The sequence below is a fragment of the Chlorocebus sabaeus genome, chromosome 8, assembly GCF_047675955.1.
Source record: "Chlorocebus sabaeus isolate Y175 chromosome 8, mChlSab1.0.hap1, whole genome shotgun sequence".
NCBI lineage: Eukaryota > Metazoa > Chordata > Mammalia > Primates > Cercopithecidae > Chlorocebus > Chlorocebus sabaeus.
Window position 1 is genome coordinate 145077268 of NC_132911.1, and position 27947 is coordinate 145105214.

The window sequence follows — 27947 nt, forward strand, 5'->3', positions numbered from 1 at the left end:
TCTTCGGAAGTGCCCAGCCTCGGAGTTTGTGGAGCCCTCTCCCTGGCTGAATCCTGCCTGCCGGTGTTACCTGAGTGTGTTCCTCGTTTCAGTGCCTCAGTTTCCTCACCAGTACGCTAGGGGAGACCAGCGTAGCAGCCACAGCTGGGTCGTGAGGATTAAGTGAGGGGACAGTAGTGTCTGGCACACGGTAGGTGCTGAGTAAACACATGGAGAAGTGCCGGGGCTGTGGGCTGGTGAGTTGAGCAGGGTGTCTGAACAGGAGGGACTCGGGCGCCCTCCTCCTCTGGGTGCAGGACAGCACCTGCACAGCAGGGCCGCATTTACATTTCCAAAGCTGGGCGTGCTCCCTCCAGGCCTCCCCACCAGGAGCGCAGCCCCGCGGCTCCTGCCCTCAGGACCCCCAGCCCACAGCCCCGTGAAGGGGCCAGGGAGAGCTCCGAGGTTCTAGGGAGGGCAGGCAACGGGAGAGGGCGCTGGGCCGGCCGGCGGGAGGAAGGAGGGGTCCCGGGCTGCAGCGCCCCCGGCCCTCGCCGCGCCCCGCACTTCCCTTTCCTGGCCGGGCTTCCTCTTCTCCGCGCCCGCCCTGCGCGGCCCCTTTGTTTCCCGGGCAGGGCGCGGCTATATTTAGGCGGCAGGTGTGGGAGCCCTCGGCAGCCGGGTCGCCCGCCGGTCACGCCCCCCACGTGACGCCCGGGCACTATAAATAGCCGCAGGCGGCGGTGGCAGCAGCGCCTGGAGCCGGCTCCGCGGCGGAGGGGCGGCGCCCCGACCCGGGCCCAGCACCGTGGGCACCGCCCGGCCGGCGCGTATGGAGGCGGCAGGACGCCTGCGGCGCGGGTGAGCCTGGCAGGTGGGGACGCGGCGGATCCAGGCCTTCCGGGACCTCAGTCCCGCCAGGGAGGAGGTGTCACCCTTCGGAGGGCTGGGCGGGAGCCCCGCTGGCGTCCAGGGAGGGGGCCGCGCCCCTTACCACGACCCCACCCGCGACTGGTCCCCCGGGACTCCCCAGAGCGCCCACTTCAGCCCTGACCGCGGCGCAGCCTTACTTCTGAGACCCACTGAGCCCCAGGCCTCCAGACTCCTTCCCCAGTATCACAGAGGGGCCCTCTCTGAAGGGAGCTGGATTCAAACTTCTTAACCCGCTGTGCCATCGGGAAGGAGGGTGGTAGCCTCCCTGAACCTCGATTTCCTCTTCTGTACAGGGGGCTCCGTGTTGTTCCTGCCTCCTAGACTTGAGGCAGAGAGAACCTAGTTAACTGGACGCCTGGTGTGGCCCTGGCTGAGAATGTCCCCTCTCCCTGGCTTGTTTCCTCGTCTGGCCAACAGGGACAAGGATGGACTCTTCCTTTAAGGGTCTTGAGAAATGGCTGAGGGCTCTGCTGGCCGGAGGAGGCTGAGCCGGATCTCGGGAAGGGTGCTGCAGAGCTTGGAAGCAGGAGGGAAGGAGGGGCCGTGGCTGCCAGTGGGTCCCTGTGCTGTGGTCCACGGGCTTGGTGGGGGTGGTAGCGACTTACAACACACGGAGGCAGGGGCAACCTGTCCCCATTTCGCAGGTGGGAAGCCTGAGGCTTTGGCTTCAGGGAGTTCTCAGTGCCCATCCCTGGGGATCCTTAACCCTTGTTCTATGGGCCCTACCTGGTGACCTCAGTGGGGGCATGCGGTTAGGGAGGGGTGTTCTCCCTTGGGGGACAGCCACCAGGCAGGGCAGAGCCACATAGTGGTGCCAGGGCATCATTGCTTTGCTCTCACCTGGGGCAGGGGTAGGGGCTCCAGGGTGCAGAGACAAGTGGGGTGTGTGGCAAGACCCCAGCCCAGCCTTGTCCAGCCTCTCCCTGGACCCCTGACCCCATTCTAGCCTGGGTTGTGACCCCTGAGGTGGTTCAGAGCCTCCTCCCTCGCAGCAGCCTGCAGCCCTGAGGACCTGTCCAGGGCCACTAGGCAGTAGGGCCAGGCCACGTGCTGTTGCCTGTGGGGTCTTCCCAGGTCCTTGGCAGCTATGGGTGTGAGGGGTTGGTCAGCCCCTCAGGGAGAGGCCCAATGCTGTGGCTTCTCCAGCGCTTTTCCTTCTTTCTTTGTGTAAACATGGATTCGGCTCCCCCGCACAGGGACATCCTGCCGTCCCAGGAGGGACCCAGGTGTTTGTGTGCTGTTAGCACCCAGTGGCTTCCCTCACCCACACTCAGAGCCTATGCTCCCTCCAGCTGGGCAGGGTGGGGGCTGGCGGGACCAGGGGCAGGATCCTTGTCTCCACCTTTACCTCCTGCGGGAGGTCCCACCCCACCATCCTTTTTTTTATTTTGGGGGGGCGGGGGTTTGCTCTTGTTGCCCAGGCTAGAGCGCAATGGCGCGATCTCGGCTCACTGCAACCTCTGCCTCCTGGGTTCAAGCGATTCTCCTGCCTCAGCCTCCCGAGTAGCTGGGATTACAGGCATGCACCACCATGCCTGGCTAATTTTTTTTATTTTTGTTTTTAGTAGAGATGGGGTTTCTCCGTGTTGGTCAGGCTGGTCTCGAACTCCCGACCTCAGGTCATCCGCCTGCCTCAGCCTCCCGAAGTGCTGAGATTACAGGCATGAGCCACCGCACCCACCATCTGTTTTAACCTTCCCAGAACCACACAATGGACAGATCCTGAGGTGTGGCGCTTGCTCGGAGCCCGTGAGCACTGGCTGCCACCCCGGGTGTGGAGGGCAAGCAAGGAGGAGCCCACGGTCCCATGCAGCCACCCTCCGAGTCCAGGGGCCCAGGCCTCAAGCCCTCCCTGCGCCTGGGCTGAGACTCCAAGGGCCCAGCCTGCCTGGTGGGCAGCTGGGAAGGGGGTGCTGGGGCTGGGGCAGGGGCACAGGTGAGAGGGGGTGGGTTGGAGAATGGAGGGCTCTGCTGGACAAGGGACCCTGAAGTGCCTTTCCTTGGGTGGTAGACAGTAGTGACAGGGCCGGGCTTGGGTTAAGTCTAGGGGCCTGGAGAGTCTGCTAACAGCTGGGTCACAGCCGGAGGGAGCTTGGGTCACTTGTGTGGCCCCTCGTTGTGCTAATGGGGTAACAAAGAGGCTGGCACCTTGTACAAAGTCTCCCAGCCTTTCCATAGAGAGGGAAGGGGGCTGCGTGCTCTTGGAACCCCCTTGCCCGGGAGCTTTAGGGTTGTGAGACCCAGAGAGGGAGAGAGGCAGGCGTGGAGGTGCTTCAGGTTACTGTGGCCCCCCTGCAGCCTCTCTCTTCAGGGCCCTGTTACGGTGTGAACCCACTCCTGGCCACCTGTGCTGTCACCACCTTGGCATGTGTGCCTGATGGCTGGCCTGTTGGTGTGGTCTGTCCCCGCCTCTGTGAGCTCCTGGAGGGGCAGAGCTGGCCTGTTTATCCCCTGAGCCTGGCTGAGCCCTGTGTGAGCATCGGAGACACAGTGGCGGGGGGGACACTGGTGGGCAGGGGGCTACTGACAGGAGACTCTGCAGAAAGCAAGAGGCAATTAGGGTGGCCCATGGCTGCGTGTGGGGCCAGGCCCCTCTCCTCCCTGTACTGGCAGCACTGACTGAGTGCCTGGGCCCCGTTCCCTGAGGATGGGCCACCCAGAGAGACCTGGGCTCAGATGTTCGCAGTAGCCAAGAATTGGAAGAGAGGGCAGCTGTCCTGGGGTGGGGTTTCCACAGATCACGGCAGGTGGGCAGGGGCCAGGCTCAGGCTTCTTAGGGGAACTCGGCCTGTGTCCCCACAGAGGGACCCGTCGTCTGTGTGCTGGGTTCATCATGTCCTCGGGAGTGTGTGTGTCCCTGAAATCCCTGTCCCCCTCTGTCCTCCGTCATGCCCTGCTGGCTGTGTGGTGGCTGCCCTATGGCCTTCAGGCCCTGGGTCAGTCCTGGCAGGAGCCGTGCTTCCTTGTGCTCCCACGTAAGGAAACAGACCTAAGAGGGTCATTCACTCAGCATGGCCAGGAGGAGCGCTCTGGGAGAGGTGTCGCCTGTGACTGCAGGCTCAGGGCAGGCATGAACCCCTCGTGGGAGGTGGGGCCCCCTGTGACCCCTTTCTATTCATTTTCTTCATCTTCCCCCCAGATGCTGTGTGCTGCGGACCCGCCTGGGGTTCATGGAGTGGGCCACGGGGCCCAGCCCTGAGCACTGCTGAACCCAGGCTCGCCGCGCCTGCTGCTGAGGAGTCCCTGCGCTGCTGGCTCTCACCATTGCCCTCGCCTGCCGATGGCCTCTGCTGCCCAGCCTGGGGCCAGCTCTACCGCCTGAGCCCCCTGCCCCACTCCAGGACTCACTGTACCCCGATGGGGTAACGTGACAGAGGCCCCGCACGTCAGAGGCCGCTGTCCCCACGGCCGCTGCCTGTGACCCCTGGCCCAAGGCTGCTGGAGTTGGTTCAGTTCAAGTTCATTCTTCCTTTGGCCCTTGGGGGCTTGGGGCCCACCTCTGAGTGGAGGGGGCTGTCTGCCCAGCCACCGATGTGGAGAGGGCGCCCCCAGCGTGGGGTCCAGCTCTGGACACTGCTTGGCGGCCGGATTCTCTTTGGGCTTTTAAGTTTTCTTTGCTGAGCTTTTTTTGGTTGTTCTTTTTATTTTTTGCCTCTTTATGACTATCCAGCTGTGAGAGACAGGAGTTTGGAGTTGCCCGCTTTACTTTGGGCGGGGAGGGGGCTGTTTTTTTCCTTTTCTTTTTTAAGATTTGGGGTTTCTTTTTTAATTATCCAAACACTGGGCAGCTTCCTCCCCCACACCTAAGTATTTGCACAATATTTGTGCGGGGTATGGGGGTGGGTTTTTAAATCCCGCTTTTCTTGGACAAGCACAGGGATCTTGTTCTCCTCATTTTTGGGGGGTACGTGGGGACTTCTCAGGACGTGTCCCCAGCCTTCTGTGCAGCCCCTTCTGCCCTGCCGGGCCTGTTGGGAGGCGCCATGGCTCGGATGAACCGCCCAGCCCCGGTGGAGGTGAGCTACAAACACATGCGCTTCCTCATCACCCACAACCCCACCAACGCCACGCTCAGCACCTTCATCGAGGTGAGTGGAGACGGAGGTGTGGCAGGCAGGGGGCCCAGGTATCTGGGAAGCCCGGCTGAGCTGCCTGAGGCCTCCCGAGAGGGGTCCCCAGCCACCGCTGGCCAGACAGGGCTCACAGCCTTGAAGCAAAGCCCAGTCCCCGTTGCAGGATCCTGGAGGAGGGACATGGGGGTATCCTGGGGGTCGGGGGTGAGGGTGTTGGGGGATCAACTGGGTCCCCTGGGAGGCCTGCAGGGGGCTGGCATGTGATAGGAGGGACTCCATGCCATGTGGGTAGAGGCAGGGGGTGAGGCGGGGGGATACATGGGCCAGGCTCTGCGTGCTCAGCCGTGGCCTGGGCTGAGGCCCTCCCCTGCCCTTTGCTGTCCTTTTGACCTCTGTGCATAGGCTGAGCGGGCAGGAGGTGCCCTGGTATGAGAAGTGGCTGCTTAATGGGGAAACAGGCAGACGGGGGACAAGTATGCAGGGCGGCTCCATGGCTAGCCCAGGCTTCCACACGCTGCTGGGCTCTGGGTGAGACCTCAGGTTCGACGAGGCTGGACAGGGGCCTTCAGGGCCCAGATCTCTATGTGAGGAGGGACTGAGCAAAGGTCAGCACTGACCACAGGAGGGAGGGACCGCTGTGCCCTAGAGAGCCAGCAGAGATGCCTGCCACTGGCAACCCTGGCAGATGGGACCAGATGCATTTACAGAAGCTATCTTGGGAGTGGAGTCTGGAGAGACCTGCGTGGCCTCCTGGAGGAGCCTGGCCTCTGCAGAGCACCCTGCTGTTTGCAGGCCTGGGGCCATTTGCAGAGTCTGCAGCGGTGTGTGGGGCCATTGGCAGCCTCTGACTATGCCAGCTGTGTCAGAGGCTGCAGCTGTGTGCAGGGTCATTTATGACTGAGTCCTTTCCCCTGTGACATGAGATAAGCCATCATGGTCTTGTCATAATGAAACAGGAATTTGGGCATGAGAGGGTATTGAGAACTGTAGAGCAGCCGGACGCATTGGGCACCCTGCCATCAGGGAGCCTAGACCCTGGACACTGAGCCAGGTGCCCTACAGAAGATGGCTGTCCCTCTCACAGCTGAGACCCTTGAGATAACAGCAGGATGTACAAGAAAGATTGGCGAGAGCATCATGATGAGTGGCCAGGGTCAGTCCTCAGAATATGACTGGGATCAGGGTTAAGCCTGTCACCAAGGTCAGGTCTCAGTGTGTGACCAAGGTTGGGACTCTGTGGGTGTCCAGGATCAGCACTCAGTATGTGACCAAGGTTGGGGCTCAGTGTTTGACCAGGATCAGTGCTCATGTGTGACCAGGGTCAGGGTTTGGTGTGTGTCTGGGATCAGGGCTCAGTATGTGACCAGGATCGAGGCTCAGTGCGTGTCCAGGATCAGGGCTCAGTGTGTGACCAGGATTAGAGCTTAGTAGGTCAGCAGGGTTAGGGAGGGCTCAGCCTGTGACCAGGGTTAAGGCTTAGTCCAGGATCAGGGCTCAGTGTGCGACCAAGATCAAGGCTCAGTATGTGACCAGGATCAGGGCTCAGTATGTCACCAGGGTTGGGGCTCAGCATGTGACCAGGGTGAAGGCTTACAGGTGTGTGACTGTCAAGGCTCAGGATGTGACCAGGATCATGGCTCAGTGTGTGACCAGGATCAGGAAGGGCTCAACCTGTGACCAGGACCAGGGCTGAGTCCTGGGCTGGGTGGCCATTTCCTCTGCTGAGTGTGCAGAGGGCCTCTGAGGTACCCCACGGCCAGAGAGCCCAGCACCCCACATGTTCCCTGCATTCTCAGATAGTTGTGTACTGGCCTCTCTGTGTTCTAGGTACCCGTCCCGTGACCAGCAAGACCCAGCAGCTGATTCCTCACCCCTCCCAAAATAGCTGTGAGAGCAGGTGGGGTGGGAACAGCCCTCACACATGACCCCCGTGAAGTGGATCCCCCGCAGTGGGGGTATAAATATCGGCCTGGCTGTGAACTACCACGACCTTTTCCCTGGTCGTGTGGGGCTTCCCTGCTGGCGTGCAGGGCCCAGCTCCCTCCTGGCCGCCATCTGAGTGGTGCCCACCCTCCCTGCTCTGAGGTGCCCCAGCTGACGCCCGCCCTTCTTAGACCCCAAAGTCCCCTGGACTGGACCCATCCCTGCGGCTCAGCTGGGGTCGCTGCTCAGATGCAGGGGCTCACATGTGGACTGGGGGGTCCAGTTCCTGCTGCGGGGACCCAGTAGCTTTTCTGGAAGAAATGTCCTGAAATGTCCTTGCTGGTAGATCTGGGGTCCTGAGCAACCCAGAGGAGGGAGTGGTGTGCTGGGGAGCTGGGGTCCCAGCTGCTGGTGACCATGAATGTAGGTGGGGACACCTTTGCCTTTGCTGGGTGGCCCAAGGGACCTGGGACAGGCTCTTTCACACCCAGACACCACCTTGACCAGTCGTGGAGCCCAAAGTCCACTCTTGGTGGGCCTCACTGCATCAGGGTCTGCCTGGCTGGAGGGTGACATGCCCTTCCCTGGGGGCTTCAGGGACCATGCCCCTGCCCCAGGGGACTGAGGGGACAGGATTCCACCCCGAGAGGTCTGAGAGGACAGGGCTCCACCCCGAAGGGTCTGAAGGGACATGTCCAAGTCCTGGGTGACGGTGGGGGACACAGCTGTGCCCTGGGAGCCCTGGTGAGTGGGTCCTGCTCCCTGAGCACTGCAGCCCCAGCCCAGCCCTGCCTCCTCCATCCTCCCTCCGCAGGACCTGAAGAAGTATGGGGCCACCACCGTGGTGCGCGTGTGTGAAGTGACCTATGACAAAACGCCGCTGGAGAAGGATGGCATCACAGTTGTGGTGAGGCGCCCGCCACGGGGACCCTGGCCATGGGGACCCTCGTCGCTGCTGCCACTGGGGGAGGGTGGGGCGGGGGGCTCTGGGCCTGCACAGAGGGTTTGGTGCCCCTCCTGTGGCAGCCCTGGACATGTTTGTGCCTGGGCCACGTGTGTGTCTGGGTACCTCAAGGGAAGGCCAGGGTGTTGGGCCTTGTGACCTCAAGAAATTCACCCTTGTGTACCCCATCTTTCTGTCTCTAGATCGGGCCAGCCTGGCTCGCCAGGCAGGGGTGGCTGGCACATGCTTGGTGCATGGGCCAAGGTGGGGGTTGGGCTCCTCCGCCTGTCTCAGACCCTCCTCCCGTCCTGTCTTGGGTCCATCTCAGTCTCTGCCCGGGTGGCTGCGTCCCTGTTGCCAGGCAGCAGGCTCCTGGGGAGGACCCTTGGGCAGTTTCCTTGGCTCCTTTGGCCCTGGGGACCCAGGTCTGGGCGGGGTGTGGGGCGGTTCTGCTGCCGTATCCTTGGGGGGTGGGCCACAGCAGCTGCAGGCCCAGAGCTGGCCCCAGGGCAGGGGGGTCCACCCCCGGCCCGGTAGACGACTGCCCCCTGGTGCAGGCCCGCCCAGCTGCGTCCAGGCCTGTCTCCTCAGTGCGGAGCTTGAGTGACCCCTCAGTCACTGCTTTTCATCCCAGGACTCTGCTTTTGGCTGTGGTTGCTGTTTCATAATCTCAGCTTGGCGGTTTGGAGTGGTGGCAGTGCTGGCGCTTTGGGGTCAGATAGGTCTTGGGCTGCGTCCCGCCTCTGCCCTCCCCAGCCTTGTGACACTGCAGGTCACTCCGAGCCTTGGGTTCCTCACCTCAAAGCGGGGCTGCTTGGAAGAATGGGAGGTGAAGGCGTGTCCCCGCTTCTCTCATGGGGTGTACCCACACCCTCCTTCCTCTTCCACAGCAGTGGGAGGGATTGGGGGCAGACGTAAGTAGCTGTGCAGACCAGTTGTCTCTAGGAGTTGCCCTGCCTGGAGGCTGGGGAGGGGTGAGATGCCCCCAAAGGCTGCGTGTCTGCTCAGTGGGCCCAGCGGGCTCTCCCTGGCACCAGACAGCCCCAGGCCTGGCACAGTCCCGCGGCCCTGCACGAACTCTTTCCCAAGACTGAAATGTGTCCATTCCCGCCGCAGCGCTCTGGCCTGGGCCCTCCCCTGGGAAGACTCACTTGCCCACCGATCCAGGGCGCTGGGGAACGGGACAGTGGGAAGCACAGGTCATCTTCTAAGACCAAATTAACCCCCAGGAACAATGGGCTGGGGTCCCAGTGGAACCGCCTGTTTCGAGTGCCCTTGGAAACATGGGTGCTGTCTCGCCCCATAACCCTGTCTTCAGTCCTTCCTGGCACCTGGGCTGTGTGTGGCACATGCCAGCTGTCTTTGCATGCCACCACGGGGGACTAGACCTCTTGCACCAGCTGACCCAAAACCTCTCAGGCTGCCGCCGGCGCACAGGCGTGAGGGATTGTGACCCCAGAACCAGAGCTCGGGCTGACAGGTGTGGAGATTGGATTTGTGTGACTCTGGACGAGGCTCCACTCAGAAAGGGGTGGGGTGGTCTCGGAAGGCTTCCTGGAGGAGGGGACAGCTGCAGTGTACAGGGAATGATGAGGAGTCTAAAGCACCCACCATGGGGTGCCCATGGCCAAGCTGTACGCCTCCTGTGTGCCCTCTGGATCTGCTGCCCCCACCGTAGCGGGCTCCTGGCACCCTCTGCCTCTCAGAGCTCCCTGTTCTCGCCTGAGCCCCAGGGCCACCTCTCCACTCTCCCGCAGCTGGGGGTCCTCATGTCGCTTCCCTCCGCAGGACTGGCCGTTTGACGACGGGGCGCCCCCGCCCGGCCAGGTAGTGGAAGACTGGCTGAGCCTGGTGAAGGCCAAGTTCTGTGAGGCCCCCGGCAGCTGCGTGGCTGTGCACTGCGTGGCGGGCCTGGGCCGGTGAGTGTCGGGGCAGGGTGGGGCTCGCCATGTCAGGTGGTTGGGCATCTCGTGGTCTGATAGCCTTGCTTTTGGATGTGGGTCTTGAACACACATCCATGCGACCTTCCCAGGAGGCCTGTGCCCCAAGTACTGGGGCTCCCAGACTGGTCCTCTCCCAGCATCACAGAGAGGAAGTGCTTCCCAAAGTCTAACCCAACTTCTTCCTGCTGTGGTTGTAACCATCCCGACATCTTGTTCAGGAAAGGGCTGTCGTCCCCCTCTCCAGACACAAAGATCCACCCCCACACAGCTGGGGCCTCAGACCCCTGCTGGGAGAACGGGAGGAAGAATGGCAGCTGGGATGAGATGAAATGACCAGTGGGACACCCCCATCCGCAGAGGGAAGCCTAGGCGAGCAGGGTTGATAGCAGGCATGGATCCAGCTCTTAGCACTTCACCTGGGAGCCCTTATTTAACCCTCCCCCAGCAGATTGCAGAGAGGTTGCCTAGGAGGAAGTCAGGATTTGGACCCAGTGCTCAGGCTGGGCTCTGAGGCTGTGGCCTCCATGGGGGAGCTTCAGGCAGCGGGGAGTCTGGACCCCTTGGGCCCCCGTGCCCTGCGTCTTCAGCGGGTGCCCTGCCAAGGGGACAGGGGTGCGCAGGCTCCGAAGACCCCGGCCCTTCTGTTTGCCCCCAGGGCTCCAGTCCTTGTGGCGCTGGCCCTCATCGAGAGTGGGATGAAGTACGAGGACGCCATCCAGTTCATCCGCCAGTGAGTGGCCGAGGTGGCGGGGTGGGCTGTGAGCGCTGGGGGAGGGGAGATCTGGCTGCCCACGAAGGGCGTTGGTGTTGACTGTGTGGTTCTGTTGCCCTGAGGCTGCGTCGCTCAGCACAAGCTGGGACTTGCTGCAGAAACGGGGAAACCCGAGGTGTTTCTAATGGGTGGGGACAGCAGCCCCTGAGGGACCATGTAGCCATGCAGGGACACAGCGAGGCCGCTCGCCATGCCGTCCTGCCCGCCCTCCACAGACGGCGCTCCTTCCTTCCCAGCCATCCTGACGGGGGTGGAAGGACCCTCAGCCAGCCAGTTCAGTCCCTCCATGAAAAACAAGAGCCTGAAACCCCATGCCACACCGTGTCCACCCCTGGGGACGCTCACACTGGGCTGGTGTCTCAGAGCTGCTCTGAGTCCAGCTGCTCACCACCCCTCCCCTCCACCCTGAGCTCTCCAGCTCAGCCCCTCCCCGCCCTCCTTGGAGGCTTCCAGTCCGGCTTGCCTGCCCCTCCCTGTCACGTGGTAGCCTCCCCGGGGAAGGCTGCCATCTGCCCACTGCCAGGGGGTCCTGGGGGAGTCTGGCCGGGACAGCAGGGCCCACTCTGGAGGAACGGATGCGGCGCCTGAAGCCTGCCCCTGCCCAGCCCACCATGTGCGTGCCCGTGAGTGCCACACACCCGTGCTACTTGGACAGGCTTGGCTAGCGAGGCCGTCTCTTCCTCCCAGAGGCAGGCTTGTTCCCGGCCATACTGGCTGGCCAGCCCTGCGGGTCCGTGCAAGAGCGTGGCCTGCCCTGTGGGTCTGTGTGGGAGCGTGGCCTGCAGGTGCTCAGGTCTCCCTGGGGTCCCTGGGATGTGCACGCTCACACACAGACACACATGGGGGTCATGCAGGCACACACACAAGTACACGTGTGCACACACAGACCCAGACATACGCAGGCACACACGTACAGGCAGGTGTGTGAACACAGGCACAGATGAGTGGGTGTTTGCACACGTAGACACACATGGATGCACTCAGGCACGTACACACGTGTGCACTCATACATGACATGCACTTTCACACATGCGGGTGCACACAGGCGAGCACCTTCCCTGGGGCTTCTCCCGACCCCACGTCTCACCGAGCCAGGGCTTGTCTCTCCCCTGTGGCTTTTGCTGTGTGGCTCCCCAAACCCGAGGCTGCACTGGTCAGGACAGGTTGGGCGGTGCTGCAGAAATGGCCAGGCCCAGAACAGCATGGGTGTTTCTTGCCCCTGTTGCGTGTCTGTGGGTGGGGGCCCTACTCGGAGGCCTGGCTGAGGGCTGCGCCTTCCCCAGCATGCCAGTGGCTGGGCAGAGGAAGCGAGCGTGGTGGAGCCACACGGGGTGCCTGCAGCTTTGCTGGACAGAGACTCCTTGCGCTACTTCCGCTCCCACTTCCTTGGCCAGGGCCAGCCCGTGGGCACGCCTGAGGCCATGGCAGGTGAGGATGGATGAGCCTCCAGAGGCGCTGGGTGGGCAGCCCCAGGCCCCGGACGCCTGTCACCTCAGGGTTTCTTAGGTGTGGCTGCAGCATCCTCTCCTCCAGGAAGTCTTCCTGTCCACCCCAGCCCAGGTACCTGTGGTCAAGGACCAGGTGGCAGGGACAGGGTGAGCACATAGCCCAGGTCCCCGCTGTAAGGACCAGGTGGCAGGGGCAGGCTGTGCACACAGCCCAGGTCCCCGCTATAAGGACCAGGTGGCAGGGATGGTGGGGACAGGGTGAGCACGCAACCGAGGTCCCTGCTGTAAGTGAAGGTCGTGTAGCTGGGCTGGAATTCTGGGCTCAGCCCCTCCCTTACTCACAGGCCCCCACTTCCTGGATGGTAGAGGTGCCCAGAAACCACCCTTGTTGCCTGCTCATGGCCTTGGGGTGGGTCCTACCCATCTGGGGAAGCCTGGGGGCCGTAGGGAGCCCAGAGTCAGCCTGGAGGAGGTGGCGCTTTGGTGAGTTTGGAAGGCAAGCAGGGGTAAGCTGCAGGAGGCCAGGAAAGGGTGACTGTGACTCTGGGAGCAGCCGTGGCAAGGCCCTGGGATGGGAGGGGCTTGGCCAGCCGCAAGGCCTTACTCCAGCTCACTGCACTCTCAGCTTCCAGCTCCCTGGGACAGGTGAGGTGGCCGAGCCAGGGCCTTGGATGAACCCTATCCCTGTCCCCCTCTTCCCAGGAAGCGCCGTGGAGCCATCAACAGCAAGCAGCTCACCTATCTGGAGAAATACCGGCCCAAACAGAGGCTGCGTTTCAAAGACCCACACACGCACAAGACCCGGTGCTGTGTCATGTAGCTCAGGACCTTGACCGGGCCTGGTGGCCCTGCCCAGCCCTGCTCTGCCCAGCCCAGCAGGGGCTCCAGGCCTTGGCTGGCCCCACATCGCCTTTTCCTCCCCGACGCCTCCGTGCACTTGTGTCTGAGGAGCCCCCTGGCCCGTGTGGCCTCCGGGCCTTCTCCTGCCTCTGCCGCTCCCTCTGGCAGCGCTGGCCGTGGCTCTGTCTTTCCGAGGTGGGTCGGGCGCCCTCTTCCCGGGACCCCCGCCCACCCCTCCCACACCAGCCCAGGCCGGTCTCCTCTGGCCTGTTTGTTCAGGGCGGGGGTACATTTTGTAACCACTGGGCCCCCCCAGCCCGTCTTCTGCGACCCCTTGCCCTGACCTGTTCTCGGCACCTTAAATTATTAGACCCCAGGGCAGTCAGGTGTTCTGGACACTCGAAGGCAATAAATCAGGAGCCGTGGCATGGCCGTGTGTGTGTGGAGTGGGCTGAGGCCTCAGGCGGGGCGGGCCGCTGGCCTGGGGGCCCCCGGAGGGCTCGGGAGGCCACTGTCGGGATGCTGGGCAGCTGCCCAGAATGGGGCTCCCGTGTGCTCCTACGCTGCCCTCTGGTGGCCGCTCTGGGTCCCTGCACCCCGACCCAGGGGCCGGCCTGCCTTGTCTTGAAACCCAGGCGGGAGCCCTGCTTTGGACTGGGTGGCCATGTTGACGGTTCTCGGGACTGTGACATTAGAAGGCGAGGTGGGTCACCAGCATTGTCCTCTGCAGGATGGGCTGGGATTCATTTGGCAGTTCCTCAGGGCCTGTGTCCGGCGGGTTGGTCCCTGTCCTGCCCCAACCAGGTGTCCACATTTCAGGCTCCGAGGCGCAGAGAAGGGTGCAGGTGGTGGCTCAGGTGGAGGAAGGCTCCATCCATCAGCCCGGGGAGGGAGGGTACCTCCTGGGCACCTGGGGCTGGATGTGAGAGGCCTGGACCGGGGCCTGCTGGAGGGCGTGGACTGGATGCTCATGTGTTCCTGGGTGCTGTGTCTGTGTTGGTGGCTGGCCCCACCCTAGGCCAGGGTGCACGGAGGGCATGGGAGGCCAGGGTGCACGGAGGGCATGGGAGGCCAGGGTGCACAGAGGGCATGGCCCCGCTGGGAGGAAGGTGGGCCTGGGGCTGGCCCCAGGATTTGGAGACCTAGGAGTGGTCTCTGTCCTGGGGCCCCAGGAGGTTCCAGCAAGAAGCAATTGGGGCAGGTCTGGAGGAGGTCAGTGGATAAGATGGGGAGATGTGGAAACCCCAAAAGCCCTTTCTCAAGCAGCCCTGCCTCCAAGACTGACACACGGCTAAGGGGGCCACAGACCTGGCTCCCCCAACTCCTGTGTAGAGAAAGGGCAACACCTCTCCCGGATGGTTACTCTCTCCTCAAACACATTTGGAACTCAAGTAAATCCGATGCGTGTTGGGTGAAGTTTGCTGTATTTTTTCAATCCACCAGCCAAGTTTTGGGGTCACCTCTGCTGGCCCTGTGTAGCCATGTCCCTGCCCCAAGAGGCTCACAGTCTAGGAGAGTTGAGGGGAAGACAGGCTGGTAAGCCTCCCAGTTACAGCTAGGGGTGTTCCACCTCGGGGGGTGGCGGGGAGCAGGGGCATGGAGGCGGGGCCTTGGGATACTCCACCTTGGGGGCCTGGGAGACAGGGTGCATGGAGGTGGGGCCTTGGGATACTCCACCTTGGGGGGGCTGAGGGACAGGGTGCATGGAGGCAGGGCCTCAGGGTGTTCCACCTTGGGGTGGATGGGGTAATGGGGGCATAGAGGCGGGGCCTTGGTGTGCTCCTCCTCAGGGGTATGGGGGAATAGGGGGCATGGAGGTGGGGCCTTGGGGTGCTCTTCCTTGGGGGGAAGGGGGAATGGGGGCATGGAGGTGGGGCCTTGGGGTGCTCCACCTTGGTGGGGGGCAGGGTTACAGGGGGTGTGGAGGTGGGGCCTGGGGGGCACAGTGCAGAGTACCAGGCTGGGAGGTGGGGGAGATGCTCCATGTGGAAGGACTGCCTGAGCTGAGTGTGGAGTGGGGTCAGCACTGGCCAGGAGGGGAAAGGGGGTGCAGTCTGGATCATCCCATGGGTGGGATGGTGGCTGGCCTGGCAGAATCCCGAGACAGAGGCAGCATGGGATGAGAGCCCAGGCAGAGCCCTGCGGGGAGGGGCTCTCCAGGAGCTGCGTGGACCCCAGGCCAGGTGGAAACCCAGGCCGAGGTGGAAGGTTGGGCAGGTAGGTTCCCTGGTGGCTCTCTGGGAGTCCAGGGTACCTGCCTCTGGACTCATCCCTCCAAGGGTCTTGGGAGAAAGGTCTTACTGCCCATTTTACAGATGGAACAGCTGAGGCTCAGAGAGCCAAGACTCCTGCCTCAGGCCACAGTGTGTCCAGGGTGGGCCTGGCTGGTTCTGCTGCTAACCCTGAATGGACTGAGAAGGATGTTGATGGGGGTGGAGGGAGACATTGGGGTCCCGACTGAGGGAACTCCGTCCCACCATCAGTCCCCAGCCACTGTGGCGCATCAAGCTGGAGACAGACTGAAGATTGAGCAGCCACCCTGGGCGGAAGCTGCCCTCGATTCGAGGGCCTGCCCAGCCCCCAGGACCCTGGGACCCCGGCAGGCTGTGGCTTGGGCTCAGGCCCCAATCAAGGGGACCCTGCCTCCAGGAGTGGACGGGCGTCCACCTGCAGGGCGCTTCACTGACTTCACAGCTTGTCTCTGTCCCCGGGGCCTGACCCTGGGTTTGTCCCCAAGTCCTGCCAGTGTCTCCTGGGGCTTGGCTTGGTCACAGCAGAAGGGCCCCTGGCGGGCAGGGAGCTGACACGCATCAAGCTGCTTTGTTGAATCTAGATCTTTCTTTCAAATGGAAAAACGTTACGCAACCAAGCTCTGGGGGGGCAGATGGGGCAGGGCTGACCAGGTGGGCACAGCGGGGGGAAGGCAGTTGGGGAGGATGGCCGGAGGTCACTGCTTGGGTCTGGCTGACACCTTCTGGAGGAAGGAGAGCTGGCTGGTGGCAAATTCCCGGATGCTGGGCTCGGGGTCGCTTTTGAGATGTTCAAAAGCTCCAGAAGAGGAGGAGCAGGTCAGAGGTGACCCCAGCCCGGAGCAGCCCCTTTACCCCAACCCGGGAGCAGGTCAGAGGTGACCCCAGCCCAGGAGCAGCCCCTTTACCCCAGCCCGGGTGGGGTGGGGTGTGGGGGGTGGGTGGGGCCAGCTCAGACCCCACCTTCTGTGACTCCAGGCCTGGGTTGCTTCCCTCCACTACTCACCCACCACCCCCATTCCCCGGCCCCTTGTTCTATTGGTGCCATGAGGCAGCTGTGGAGTGGGTGTGAGCCTCAGGCCCCAGGTGCCCTGATGGGGGCCTGGGAAGGGGAAGGGTCAACCTCAGCCTCAAGACACGAAGGTGGGATGGGGGCTGGGCACTGCTCAGGAGGCCTGTGTCTTTGTCCTGATGCTGGGTACGGGGGCGGGGGTTCCCCTCTGGGGCCTCAGTCTTTGCTGTCGGTGCCATGGGTCTGAAGAGCACCTGGGCAGGGGTGGCAGGGTGGACAGGGGTGGGAGGGTGTGGGCTGCGGGGGCTCTGGAGGGAGGGCCGCTTACTGCACAATAGCAGGTTGATGTCCCCGGCGTTCAGCATCTGGAACACGGCCTGGGGGTGGCAGCAGATGGTGTGGCCTGTGTGACAGACGGGCAGCTGGCGGCTTGGGCTCCCTGTCTCCTGGGGGGCTCCAGCCCACCCCTGCCCCTCTTCAGCCCCAAGCCCCTCCTCATCCACCCCCTTTCCTGTCTTGTGGGCGGTGGGTCAGGGAGGGTCAAGGGTGTTTGGGTGGGGCAGGCCTGGGGGTCTCCAAGCCCGGCCCTGGCCCCCCCACCTATGAAGAGCGCCGCCCAGGTCTTGATGTGGCAAGAGTGGCTGTGCAGGTAGCTGAGGGCCTGTGACAAGTGGATGCTGAATTCCTCCTGGCTGCGGGTCATCTGGCCGGAGGAGAGCACACCTGGCTGGGGCGGGTTGGGGGGCCCTGGGGATACCAGGGTCTTCCAGCCCCAGCTTGCCTTGCCCAGCCCCTGGAGCTGCCATAGCAGCTGTGTGTGAGACGGGAGTGAATGGGGAGCCGCAAGCCTGGTCCCCACTCCCTGGCCCTGTTCCTCCCCACCGATCCCAGGCCCCTCACCAGGCAGGTCCAGAGGAAGTGGCGGGCGCTGAGGCCCCTCTCCCAGGCCAGCGTGCAGAAGAGGGTGTGCCGCAGCCGCCAGCGGAGAAGCACAGCACAGCGGTAGAAGGTGAACTTGGCCTGCTGCAGGGACAGGCGTGGAGGGTCACCCACCGTGTCTGAGCCCTTTCACCTAGAGACCACAGGCCTCCGTGGGCGCTGGAGGCAGCCTGCTGTGGGGGTGTTCCCTGGCTCTGTCCTGCTTGTGCCCCTTGGCAAGCCTCCGGGACCCTGGCAACAGCACCTGGCCCCCCGGAGCCCAGGCTGGCCTGCCCGCGGCCCTGCCCCTGCCTCTGCCACTTCCACGGTTGTCGCGTATCTTTTTCCCCATGGCAGGGAGACCTGTAAGGCCAAGTTGTGACTTCATGGGCTGTGCACAAGGCGTGTGCTGGCACAGCAGGCAGGGTGCAGTCCATAGTCACACAAGCTCTGTGAACTGCTGCATCCCCCGCCCCGTGACAGGCACTGGGGACACAGCAGTGAGCAGAAAAGACCGGGTTGTGCCGTATTGACGGCAAGCCTCGCTTGCATGCGTGGGTGCATCAGGGACCGGGCAGGCCAACTGTGGCCAGACCCTCTGCCCACCACTTGCTGCCCTGTGGGAGCTCCCCCAACTCTCAGGCAGCCCTGCTGCCGTCCATCTGCCCTGTCCCCTGGCCGCCTCTGGGTCCCAGCCCTGGCCAAGGTGAAGGCCTACCACCTGCCTTTCCTGGGGTGGGCACTGACCGTGGTGACAGCTGGGCATTGATCCTTCAGGTGGAGGAGCAGGGGCACCATGCTCTGGTGCATCTGGGTCCGCAGGCCACTCAGCTCCCTGTCTGCCATGGCCGCCACCAGGTCCCCGAACAGTGCCATGGCTGCTGCCCGAATCCTGTCCCGCTCCTGCAAGGAGGAGGCTCAGAGGCACGGCCAGACCTGTCTAGGGGCCCCAGCTTTTGTCCAAGTTGGGATCCCACACCTCATTGTAGGGGTGTAACTCAGTTCCTTCTGCAGGATTCCTTCACCCAGGCTCTCGGCTCCCAGGGAAGGGCTGGGGCTCCCCGCTCACGTAGGGCTCTCTGGCGTCCCTGAGGACATAAGAATCACATCTCCCTTCTACTCACAACTGCATCCTGGCAGCCCAGGCCTCATGAATGCATTTGAGGGGCGCCTGTCCCCCTGATTTCCCAGTGAAGGAAAAACAGCCACACTAACCGTGCTGACATGTCAGAAAGTTACATCTGGGTAAGCGTGTTGTGGGGCCGGAGACCAGTGCACTTGGAGACTGAACATGAGAACTAGTTCAGCCCTGTGGTGAAGGGGCAAGCGCCAGGGACCCACCCAGCCCACCTGCACAGTGCCCATCTCAACCAAGGGCCACAAGCGGGCAGCTCCTCTGGGCCTGGGCCTCCCTGCCTGCAGCTTGGGGTCCCACCTTTGGCAGAGAAAGGGAGCTGGGTTGGGAGGAGGGTCCTGAAGGGCGTGAGCAGGAGGTAACCCCGCCCTGCCCCAGTGCTCACATCATTAAAGAAGGATCGTGCACTGATAGCAACACTGAGGCTCTGGCTCCCTGCGCCCTGCGCGCCCAGTCGGTGCAGCATATCTGACACGGTGTCCATGATGCACACGATCACCTGCTCGCTGCTCTGGAAGAAGCCGTCGAGGAAGGGCCGCAGCTGTCCCCGGAGCAGGCCTCCCTGGGGGTGGTGGCGGCTGGTGGGCAGAGAGCACCAGGACCCGCTGGCCCCATGCCCCACCTCACCCTCCCAGTTGCTCCCCTCACCCCATCTGCACCGCGGGCCGGGGGGTGGTGATTCAGAGCTGTGGGTTCCGGCCTGGCCCTGCCCGCCACGAGGAGCTGTGCCCCTACCTGGACTTTGTCCACCAGGAGCTGTGTGGCCTGGACAGGGTGGCCTCTTTTCTTTTCTGAGACAGGGTCTCACTCTGTCACCCAGGCTGGAGTACAGTGGTGTGGTCATAGCTTACTGCAGCCTTGACCTCCCAGGCTCAAGCAATCCTACATAGCGTCCTGAGTATCTGGGACTACAGGTGCGTGCCACCTGACTTCTTGTTTTCGCTTTTGTTTTTGGTAGAGATGGGGTCTCACTCTGTTGCCTAGGCTGGTCTCAAACTCCTGGGGTTGAGCAGTCCACCCGCCTTGGCCTCCCAAAGTGTTGGGATTACAGGTGTGAGCCAACACATTCGACTTGTCTTTTTTTTTTTTTTTTTAAAAATTAATTTTCAGCCAGTTCTGTCTGCTCCACTTGATTGCGTGTTGCAGTGAGTTCCTGAGTTACCGAGATGAGTGGTCAGAAAGCAGTGTGCCCACCAATGGATGTTTCCTGCCATTGGGCCCCTTAGCAGTGACTTGTGTGCAAACCAGGGTGATTTTTACAACTTTTAAACAAGTTTATAGCAACTTTGTTGGCTTTCAAAGCTGTTTGCTTTGAAAATATTAAATTCATTTTCAGCAAGTGAGTCATTCAACAGACACACTTTGTGAACATCTGTGTGTGCAGCCCGTGCTTGAAGACCAGGGTTCTGGCCAGGTCAGAACAGGACAACAGAATGAAATTGTAATGGAAATGGCGAGAAAAGAAAATAAAAATGCATAGCTTGGCCTAGTTCTGCTCAGTGAGAGTGCAGCGGGTGGCCTGCCCCAGCCACACCTGGTTCAGCCTGCACATCTCCAAGCCGGCAGGCCTCTTTGGCTGGCAGTGCTCTCGGGACCTGTCTCCTCTGGCCTGCTGTGGCTGCTCGCCCACATCCCACCTGATGCCAGGTAGGGAACCACTCCCTCTTCTCTGGACCTGGTCCTCCTGATCTAGCAGGGCCCTTCTTTGCCTTTCTGTATTGCCTGTATTCAGTGCAGGGTACAGGGGAGGCACATGGGAACTTCCCACTGATCATCTCTGCCTGGGAGAACATTTGGTGCAGATATAACCAAACACTGAATGAATGAATGAATGAATGAATGAGGGAGCAAATATGTAAATAACTGATTGAGTGAATGAGTAGACATATAAAGAATGAACAAAATAAATATTGCAAGAATGACTCATAGATGAAGGACCCGAAGAACAAGTGGGTGGGTGGAGGGATATGTGGGTGGATGGGGGGATGGAGGGATGGATGAATGGAGGGATGGATGAATGGGTAGATGGATGGAGGCATGGATAGAGAGATGAATGGGTGGGTCGATGGTTGGATGGAGGGATGACTGGAGGAATGAATGGATGGGTGGATGGATGGAGGCATAGGTGGAGGGATGAATGGGTGAGTGGATGGATAGGTAGGTGAATAGTTGGATGGTGGTTGGATGGATGGAGGCATGGATGGAGAGAGGAATGGATGGGTAGGTGAATAGCTGGATGAATGTGTGGGTGGATGGATGGATGGATGGGTGGAGGGATGAATGGGTAGGTGGATGTGTGGGTGGATGGATGGATGGGAAGATGATTGGGTGGGTGGATGGATGGAGGCATGGATGGAGAGGTGAATAGATGGGTAGGTGAATAGCTGGATGAATGGGTGGGTGGGTGGATGGATGAAGGATGGAGGGATGAAGAGATCAATGAGGAAGTGCTATCTAGTCTCCATCTTCCATTAAGCATCTACGATGCATCATGCACAATGCAAAGGGCTTTGTCAACTGTGACCCTAATGGAGGTCAGTCTTCTTAACCATGTGGAGACCTGTGATTGGAGGAGAGTCAGAGTGAACTAGTCTGCTAGGCAAATGACTTAGGGATTTCTTTGGAAACTGCCCCTTCTGCTGCCTTCCCATGATCACACTTTTCTCCCACAAGCCCTGAAAATATTTATGTTCATAACAGCCTTCTCCAGCAGCAACAGAAATAGGTGCTGGGCATGTCGCCTTCCCTCTGGGGTCCTAATGCAGCCCTGGGGTGGATGAGGGGAGGCTAAGCCTCCACACTTCCTGATCAGGTGAGAAAATCTCCGCCTCAAACTCAGCGTTTTCATGGTGCAGAGTCAGCCAGGTAGGAAGTTTGCTGCTGCTGCTGCTGCCAGCCAATGCCTCTAGGGCTGACCACGTGCCAGGGACTGGTCTCCGCATGGCACTCATGACCTGCCTACCACAAGAGGCAGGCACTATTACTGCTCCCATTTTACAGATGTGGTCACGGAGGCCTGGAGAGCTGACAAAGCCTGCCAGCTAGAAGGTGCTGGAGCGGGGATAGGTCCAGGGCCTGGACTCTTAACCACTGCATGGTGCCCTGGTGCCGTGGGGGCTGTAGCTGGGGTAAGGCCAGATCCCCCAAAGGTGGCATTGCAGGCCTTCCCTCCCACAGCTGTCCATGATGGGATATGGGTTATTATGGTGAAGAGGTAGAATTGGTTGGGACTGGAGAAGTCAGCAATGGGTTGGAGAGGCCCATTCATCAGATTCTCAGAGGGCGTTCTCCTCTCTGGGTGAGCCCTGGGATGCCACCTGGCGGGCTTCACGGTGGCCACCTGGACACCTGCAACAAGGCCCCTCTCTCTTTCAGGTGTGGAGGAGACTATCCCCGGGGAATAGATACTTTGACCCCTCCCACAACCTGCCCCATTCTACATATGAGGAAACAGGCCCAGAGAGGTGGAGTCAGCTGTCCCAAGCCACACCACCCAAAGTGACAGAGCTGGGATTCCAACCCTGTGGCCCTTGCCTACACCCGGTGCACTGGCTGTTCTGTGGGGTCGGACGTGCGCCAGCAGCCGTGTCCGACAGCCCTTACCTTATCTGGGTGGAAGACGATGTTGCTTAGGCCCTGCAGACTCAACACACGGACCTCGGGGCTGGGGTCCCGGAGGCCTTGTGTCAGCACGGTCAAGGCGGCTTGTTTGGGAAGCACCTCCAGCAGGGCAGGGCTGTAGAGGAACTGGGGTGGCCCCCGGAGGGCAGGCAGGTCACTCTTTTTTGAGGCGCCTGCATCTGTGTTGAGGGGTGGGGCTTTAGGACCAGGGTCCAGTGGGAGTTTCAGGGAGGGAGGTTAACCAGTGCCCTCTAGGTATCTTGGTTAACAAGTATTTGAAACCTACCTGGTTCAACCCCTCAATGTACAGCTGGGGAAACTGAGCCCCAGAAAGGGAAAGGGCCTTGCCTAAGGTTACACAGCGAGGTAAGGCCTCACTTGTTATCAAGAGCTGGGCTTGTGGGGCAGCTGGGGATAGAGCTCCCACAGAGGGCGACCCAGGCAGCTGGTGGGTGGAAGCTGGCATGAGGCTTGCGCTTGGGTTCCCGTACTAGTGTCAGTTATGGAAACAGCGCCCTCCTCACCCCAGTCCCACCCCTGCCTGAGCTCACAGCTGCAAAGTGTGCCACGCCCAGCGGCATCTGCTTCTACCCATTCCCCTTTGGCTTCACCCTGAGTCCCACAGGCAGGACAGGGCTGATGTTGGAGCCTGGACCTACCTGAGTCTGCTCCCAGTGCCCCTTCAGTTCTGCAGGGATTGTGCCAGGGAGGGCCGAGTGGGGAGACAGGTCCCCAAAAGCTGCGGCCCCCCTCCAAGGGCTGGGAGTGGGAAGGCAGGGGTACGAGGGGGTCTGTCTGGGTAGCCTCCCTGCTCAGGGTGAGCTCTGGCATGGGTTTTGCTAGGGTGTGAAGGAGGCTGGAGAAGGAGGCTCAGGCATCTGAGGTGCTCCCTGCCGGCCTGCACCCCTACCTCGGTGAGGATGAGGATGGCCACCTTCCTCTCACGCTCCTCTGGGCTCTGCAGGCTGGGCAGCAGCTGACGCAGCACCGCTGTGATCTGCCTGCAGTGATTCTGCACCATGGCCCTGCAGGGGTGGGCCTGGGCTGGTGGTCACTGCCCAGAGCCCACCCTCCTGCCCCCACCCATCTCATCAGGGCCAGCATCCTGGAGCGCCCCGATGTGGCGGGCACGTTCCCACTCCCTTTGCACTCACTGGCTGCCCACTGTGTGCCAGGCTTGGGCTGGACATGTGGGAGACAGAGAAGCAGGCATAGCCCTTGTTCCCTAGGAGGTCACAGGCCAGGGTGAGGCCTGGGGGAAGATGCTGCATCAACGGGCTCTGAGTGTGTGCCTGTGACCGGGGGCAGGGGGCCGTGGCCTGTTGCTGCAGTCCAGATAGCCCCCTGGATGGGCGTGGCCTGAAGCAGGCTGCCTTGACCTGCCCTGGCCCCACCGTACCTGGCAAGGAGGCCCACGCCCTTCGGGTAGGTGTGGATGGTGGTGAAGAGCTCCCAGGATCCCTGCAGCTCCAGGTGGGCAAAGTCACGCCAGTGCCCCGTGGTGGACAGCAGGCTCTTCAGTGCCTCCAGTGACGTGCTGCAGCTGAGCAGAGGGGGCTCAGGGCTTGCCTCAGGCCACAAGCGGCCCCCTGGGTCACCCCCTGCCCTGGGAAGGGTGCCCAGCTGACCCAGATAGAAAGGCACATTCTGGTTCCTGTGCCTGGCGTCACTGAGGCCTCCTGGGGTTGCTCTCTCCTGCCCTGTTTTACGTGGAAATGCTGGGGCCTAGGATTGGTGGAGCTGGGCCAGGCACGGGGAGGCAGCGTGTGCCCAGTCAGACCCTGGGCCTTGCTTGGGCAGAGATCGGGGGTGCCCTTCTAGGGAGGGGCACCCTGCTGAAGGGCACCTGCCCTTCAGCTCGAGGATGGCAGCATTTAAATATGGGCGAAGAGTACGGAGGGTAGCAGCGGGCGAGGGCGCGGGAGAGCCAGGGCATGTCGCATAGTGGAGCCCAGAGAAGTGTCCATTCTCCACTCCCGAGATTCCTCTGCCCTCAGAGGACATGGAGAAATGCGGCAGCACTGGTCCTCACTTGTGAGTGACGGAAAAAGATGCCGTGCATGGCTTGTGGTGTCACTGTGTGCTTGGTACTTGCCAGGTACCATGGGCAGTGCCTCACCTGCCCAGCTGAGGTGGCCCTCTACTGTCACTGTCCATCAGCAGACGAGGGAGCAGTCCTGTCACACAGCCTGGCCAAGGGCACAGAGGTGGGGTCAAGCTGGGCCATGGCTCCAAACCTGCCAGTGATGTCACTGTCACAGGATGTCACTGTCACTGAACGCAGTCCCTGGGGCACAGGTAGACAGCCCCAGAATGCCGGCCCATGAAACATGAGATGGCCTGGCTTGCTGGCCTGTCTCACTGTTCCAGCCGCACACCCCCACCCCTGCCCCCCGCGCTTGGTCAGTGTGAGTGCATCACCCTGGATGTGTGAGCATGCCCGGACGAGGCTGTCGGCTTGGACCAGGCACGTTTCTGAGCAGATTTGCAAAACCGAGTGTCAAATGATGAAATGCCATCCGTGAAAGTTCTGACAGTGCCAATCCAAATGCCAGCTGGCTTGTCCTCTCGCCCTGAGCTGTGTCATAAAAAGAGGCAGCGTTTTCCAGGTCACTGGTCTCAGCCACAATGTGACAGTCGTTTTCAGAAGAAGGGGACTTGGTAGGGGGAGTGGCATTTTGTTTGCTCTGGGAGGACTCCAGAAGCTTCTGGTCCTATGACTTCTTGGGCACTGCGATGGCTTGTTCTTCGAGATTGCCTTGTCCCTGCAGTCCCCGCAGGGCTTCCAGAAAGATGCGCTGATTCAGCATTCTCGGGAATCCATGCCCAACTCCCCTGCAGGTCTGTAGAACTCACCTCCAGCCCAGGACCCCACGCAATGCTCAGGGACATGTGTCTCCTGAAATCCATACATAGCCCCAAGACCGATGAAGGCAGAGCCCCTTGAGTCCCTGCCTGCCCGTGGACTCAAGGAACCACCCTCTGTTCCTGCTGGTCCCAATGTCACTGCCTGCCTTCAGCCTCTTTGGACACTTGGCATCCTAGTGATGCCTGCCCCATACTCGACCAACCCTCCTTTCCCCACTCTGGCCCCAGAGAGGGTAAAGGCGCTTGAGAAAGAGGAGGCGAAGCCCCTCTGCTCTCCACACTCCTCCGCAGCCTGAGGGTCCATGAGACCCCCTTCCCTCTCCCACTACTTCCTGCTCTTCTGGTTTTGTTTTTATTTTTAATTGTGGTAAAATACACGTCTCATAAAATTTACCATTTTGTAAGTGTACAGGTCAGTGGCATTGAGCACATTCATAATATTATGCAGCCATCACCACCATCCCTCTCCAGAATGTTCTCCTCTTCACACTGAAACTCTGTCCCCATTAAACATTAACTCCCCGTTCTCCCTCCACCGAGTCCTGGCACCCAGCATTCTACTTTCTGTCTCTTTAGATCTGGCTACTCATGGACCTTAAGTAAGTGGACTCACACAGTATTTGACTGGCTTATTTCACTCAGCAGAGTGTGCGCAAGGTTCATCCATGTTGTAGCATCAGCATTTCCTTCCTTTTCAAGGCTAAGTAGTATTCTGTTGTATGGATGGACCACGCTGCTTATTCTGATTCACCCATTGATGAACACTTGTGTTGCTTCTACCTTTTGGTTATCGTGAGTAACACTGCTGTGAGCAGGGTGTACAAATATCTGTCCCAGGTGCCTGCTTTCCTTTCTTTTGGGTGTACACCCATTAGTGGAATTCCTGGGCCATATGGAAATTCTATATTTAATTTTTTGAGGAACTTCCATATTCTATTCCAAAGCAGCTGCACCGTTTTACATTCCCACCAACAGTGCACAAGGCTTCCGATTTCCATCCTCGCCAACACTCATTTTCTGATTTCTTTTGGACAGTAACCAACCTAATGGGTGTGAAGTTCCTCTTCTTCTTTTGATCACAAGCCTTTGGCCCCAAATCCCCGGGGGACAGAGGGAAAGATGAGGATGAGCTGAGGCTGAGAATGATGAGTATCTTTGAAATGAAGAGAAACGATGTAGCCCGTTCGAATTAAACAGAGTTGGCCCACATGGATGACATGTGAGAACAATGAGAATTCCTCTGTGGGACAGGGTGGAGACTGGCTGGAGGAGGACCCAGCTGAGAACTGACCGACGCAGGAAACGTCTCTAAGGAAAAGGCTTTGTTAGTGGAGGAGCAGGGGAGAGGGAGGCCCCTCTGGCAGGCCTGGCAGCACCTGTTGCAGTCCTGCCTGGGGAAGGGTGCCCTGCCCGACCCCACTCGATGCTTGCTGGTCTCAGAGGCCTGCCCATCTAAGCAGGACATGAGAACTTCAGAGGCCCAGGGCTAGCCCAGTCAGGCCTCAAGACTCGCCTGCTGCCCCACGGTGCCCTGTGCCACCCCCGCCGTGTTGGGCATGCAGAGACAGTGGCTACTCAGCACTGCCCATCCAGATGTCCTTCTGGGCCCCTGTCCCCACCTTGACGGTGCCACGGCAGCCTGGCAGGGACCTCAGACACTGGGCCACCGGGATACACCTGGGTGACCCTGTGCTCTCATGCCTCCCTTCCTCCCTGGCTCCATGGTGGCGCTGGGTGGCGTGGCTGCTGGTTTGGCAACTGGAGCCTGGGCCCCTTCATGGTGGTTGAAGAGACCTGGGCCCATCCCGCTCTCTGGAGGGCGTGGGAGCCAGGCCTGGCCAATCAGAGCCGCACAGGCCCCTGTGGCCAAGGTGATTGGTTCAGGAGTGGGCATGTGAACCAAGCTAGGCCAATCAGAGCCCAGGACTCTGTCCATGGTGAGAGTATTTCCTCTTGGGGCTGCGGGGGCTGCCGGGGCCACCTCCAGGGCTCCAGGAGAACCCGCCCGGAGAGGGGCCAGGATGGGGGCGCAGAGCGGCCTGAGCAGAAACCATCCGTGGCCCTGTGGGAGGCAGACGTCCCTGCTGTATGGGGAGCTTGAGAGAGAGAGAGACGGCCTTGCTGGTGGGGGAACCCGCGAGAGACAGACAGCTTTCTCAGCTGTGTGAGGAGCTCCCAGTGAGACAGACAGGCGTCCTTGCTGTGTGGGGAGCCCAAGAGAGACAGACAGACGTCCCAGCTGTATGGGGAGCCCGAGAGAGAGAGAGACGTCCTTGCTGGTGGGGGAACCCGCGAGAGACAGACAGATGTCTCTGTTGTATGAGGAGCCCCCAGTGAGACAGACATCCCTGCTGTGTGGGGAGCCCAAGAGAGACAGACAGACAGACGTCCTAGCTGTGTGAAGAGCCCGAGAGAGAGAGACGTCCTTGATGGTGGAGGAACCGGCGAGAGACAGACGTCTCAGCCGCATGGGGAGCCCCCAGTGAGACAGACAGACGTCCTTGCTGTATGGGAGCCCGCGAGAGACAGACAGATGTCTCTGGCTCTTCGGGACCTTCCAGTCTATGGGTGCGGGCAGGAAAGCAGGTCAAAGGTGCAGATCGCAGATGGTAGCTGACGGCGGTGCTGCGGAGGGAATCAAGCGGCAGAGGGTGGGAGGCGCCGAAGGGGCTGCTATTTTAGAGGGTAGTGGGGGAGGCCTCAGCGAGGTGCGGGTGAGCAGAGCCTGCAGAGGCAGAATGGCTGCGGGAAGAACATTCCAGCAGCGGGAGGAGCAGACGGGGTGAGGCTTTCTCCCAACCCTCCCACGTACCAGGAGGAGAACGTTTTATTAGCTTATTAGGAAAGATTCATGCATTTTGCATGGTTGAACTGAATAAAAAAGGAACTTCATGCACATTCGAATTTAGAGGCAAGATGAGAAGAAGTGGCATTTTTTTTTTTCAGTGACTTGCCTTGGGGAAAGCTGTTAAAACTGACAAATTGCGTGACGCACATCATAATACAAACAAATGAAAAGAGTCGGCCCCAGCGGTTTTTAAAGACTTGCTTATTGGATTTTTGGAAGTATGACCCGGTGCAGAGGGAAGATGAAGGCAGGCAGCCCTACTGAGGCCAGAATATGGCGGGCGGGGGAGCGGGCAGCTGGCCATGATGTCAGTCTGAGCATGTGCCGAGGGGCAGTGAGATGCCCAGGAGAGCCTGGAAAGGCATCTGCCCCCATGGGTGAGCCCAGGTCGCCTCTGCGTGGACATACTGTGTGGCCCAGGGGAAGCCTCTGACCCTCTCTG

General features: G+C 60.9%; 2 protein-coding genes across 4 annotated transcripts in view; one reads left to right on the plus strand and one right to left on the minus strand.

Moving 5' to 3' along the window:
* The window catches only part of PTP4A3 (protein tyrosine phosphatase 4A3), a 43488-nt gene extending 30206 nt beyond the window's left edge, over window positions 1–13282 (plus strand). For 2 of the 3 annotated variants that reach the window (XM_038000088.2, XM_038000089.2), the window contains exons 2-6: window positions 4052–5000; window positions 7723–7815; window positions 9640–9770; window positions 10450–10524; window positions 12717–13282. In XM_038000088.2, coding sequence (XP_037856016.1) covers window positions 4896–5000; window positions 7723–7815; window positions 9640–9770; window positions 10450–10524; window positions 12717–12834 — 522 coding nt within the window. In that variant the 5' untranslated portion in view covers window positions 4052–4895 and the 3' untranslated portion in view covers window positions 12835–13282. Of the gene's footprint in view, window positions 1–663; window positions 841–4051; window positions 5001–7722; window positions 7816–9639; window positions 9771–10449; window positions 10525–12716 lie in introns of those variants that run through there. The other variant, XM_008001653.3, reaches the window with a different exon arrangement.
* Window positions 13283–14816: 1534 nt separating this feature from the next.
* LOC103237517 (maestro heat-like repeat family member 5) overlaps window positions 14817–27947 on the minus strand; it is a 77067-nt gene continuing 63936 nt past the window's right edge. The window contains exons 22-30 of the mRNA XM_008001659.3: window positions 23189–23332; window positions 22700–22814; window positions 21772–21915; window positions 18554–18730; window positions 17781–17936; window positions 17016–17138; window positions 16716–16818; window positions 16444–16518; window positions 14817–15902 (exon numbers count right to left, since the gene is read on the minus strand). Of these exons, the coding sequence (XP_007999850.3) occupies window positions 15802–15902; window positions 16444–16518; window positions 16716–16818; window positions 17016–17138; window positions 17781–17936; window positions 18554–18730; window positions 21772–21915; window positions 22700–22814; window positions 23189–23332 (1138 nt within the window). The 3' untranslated portion in view covers window positions 14817–15801. The remainder of the gene's footprint in view (window positions 15903–16443; window positions 16519–16715; window positions 16819–17015; window positions 17139–17780; window positions 17937–18553; window positions 18731–21771; window positions 21916–22699; window positions 22815–23188; window positions 23333–27947) is intronic.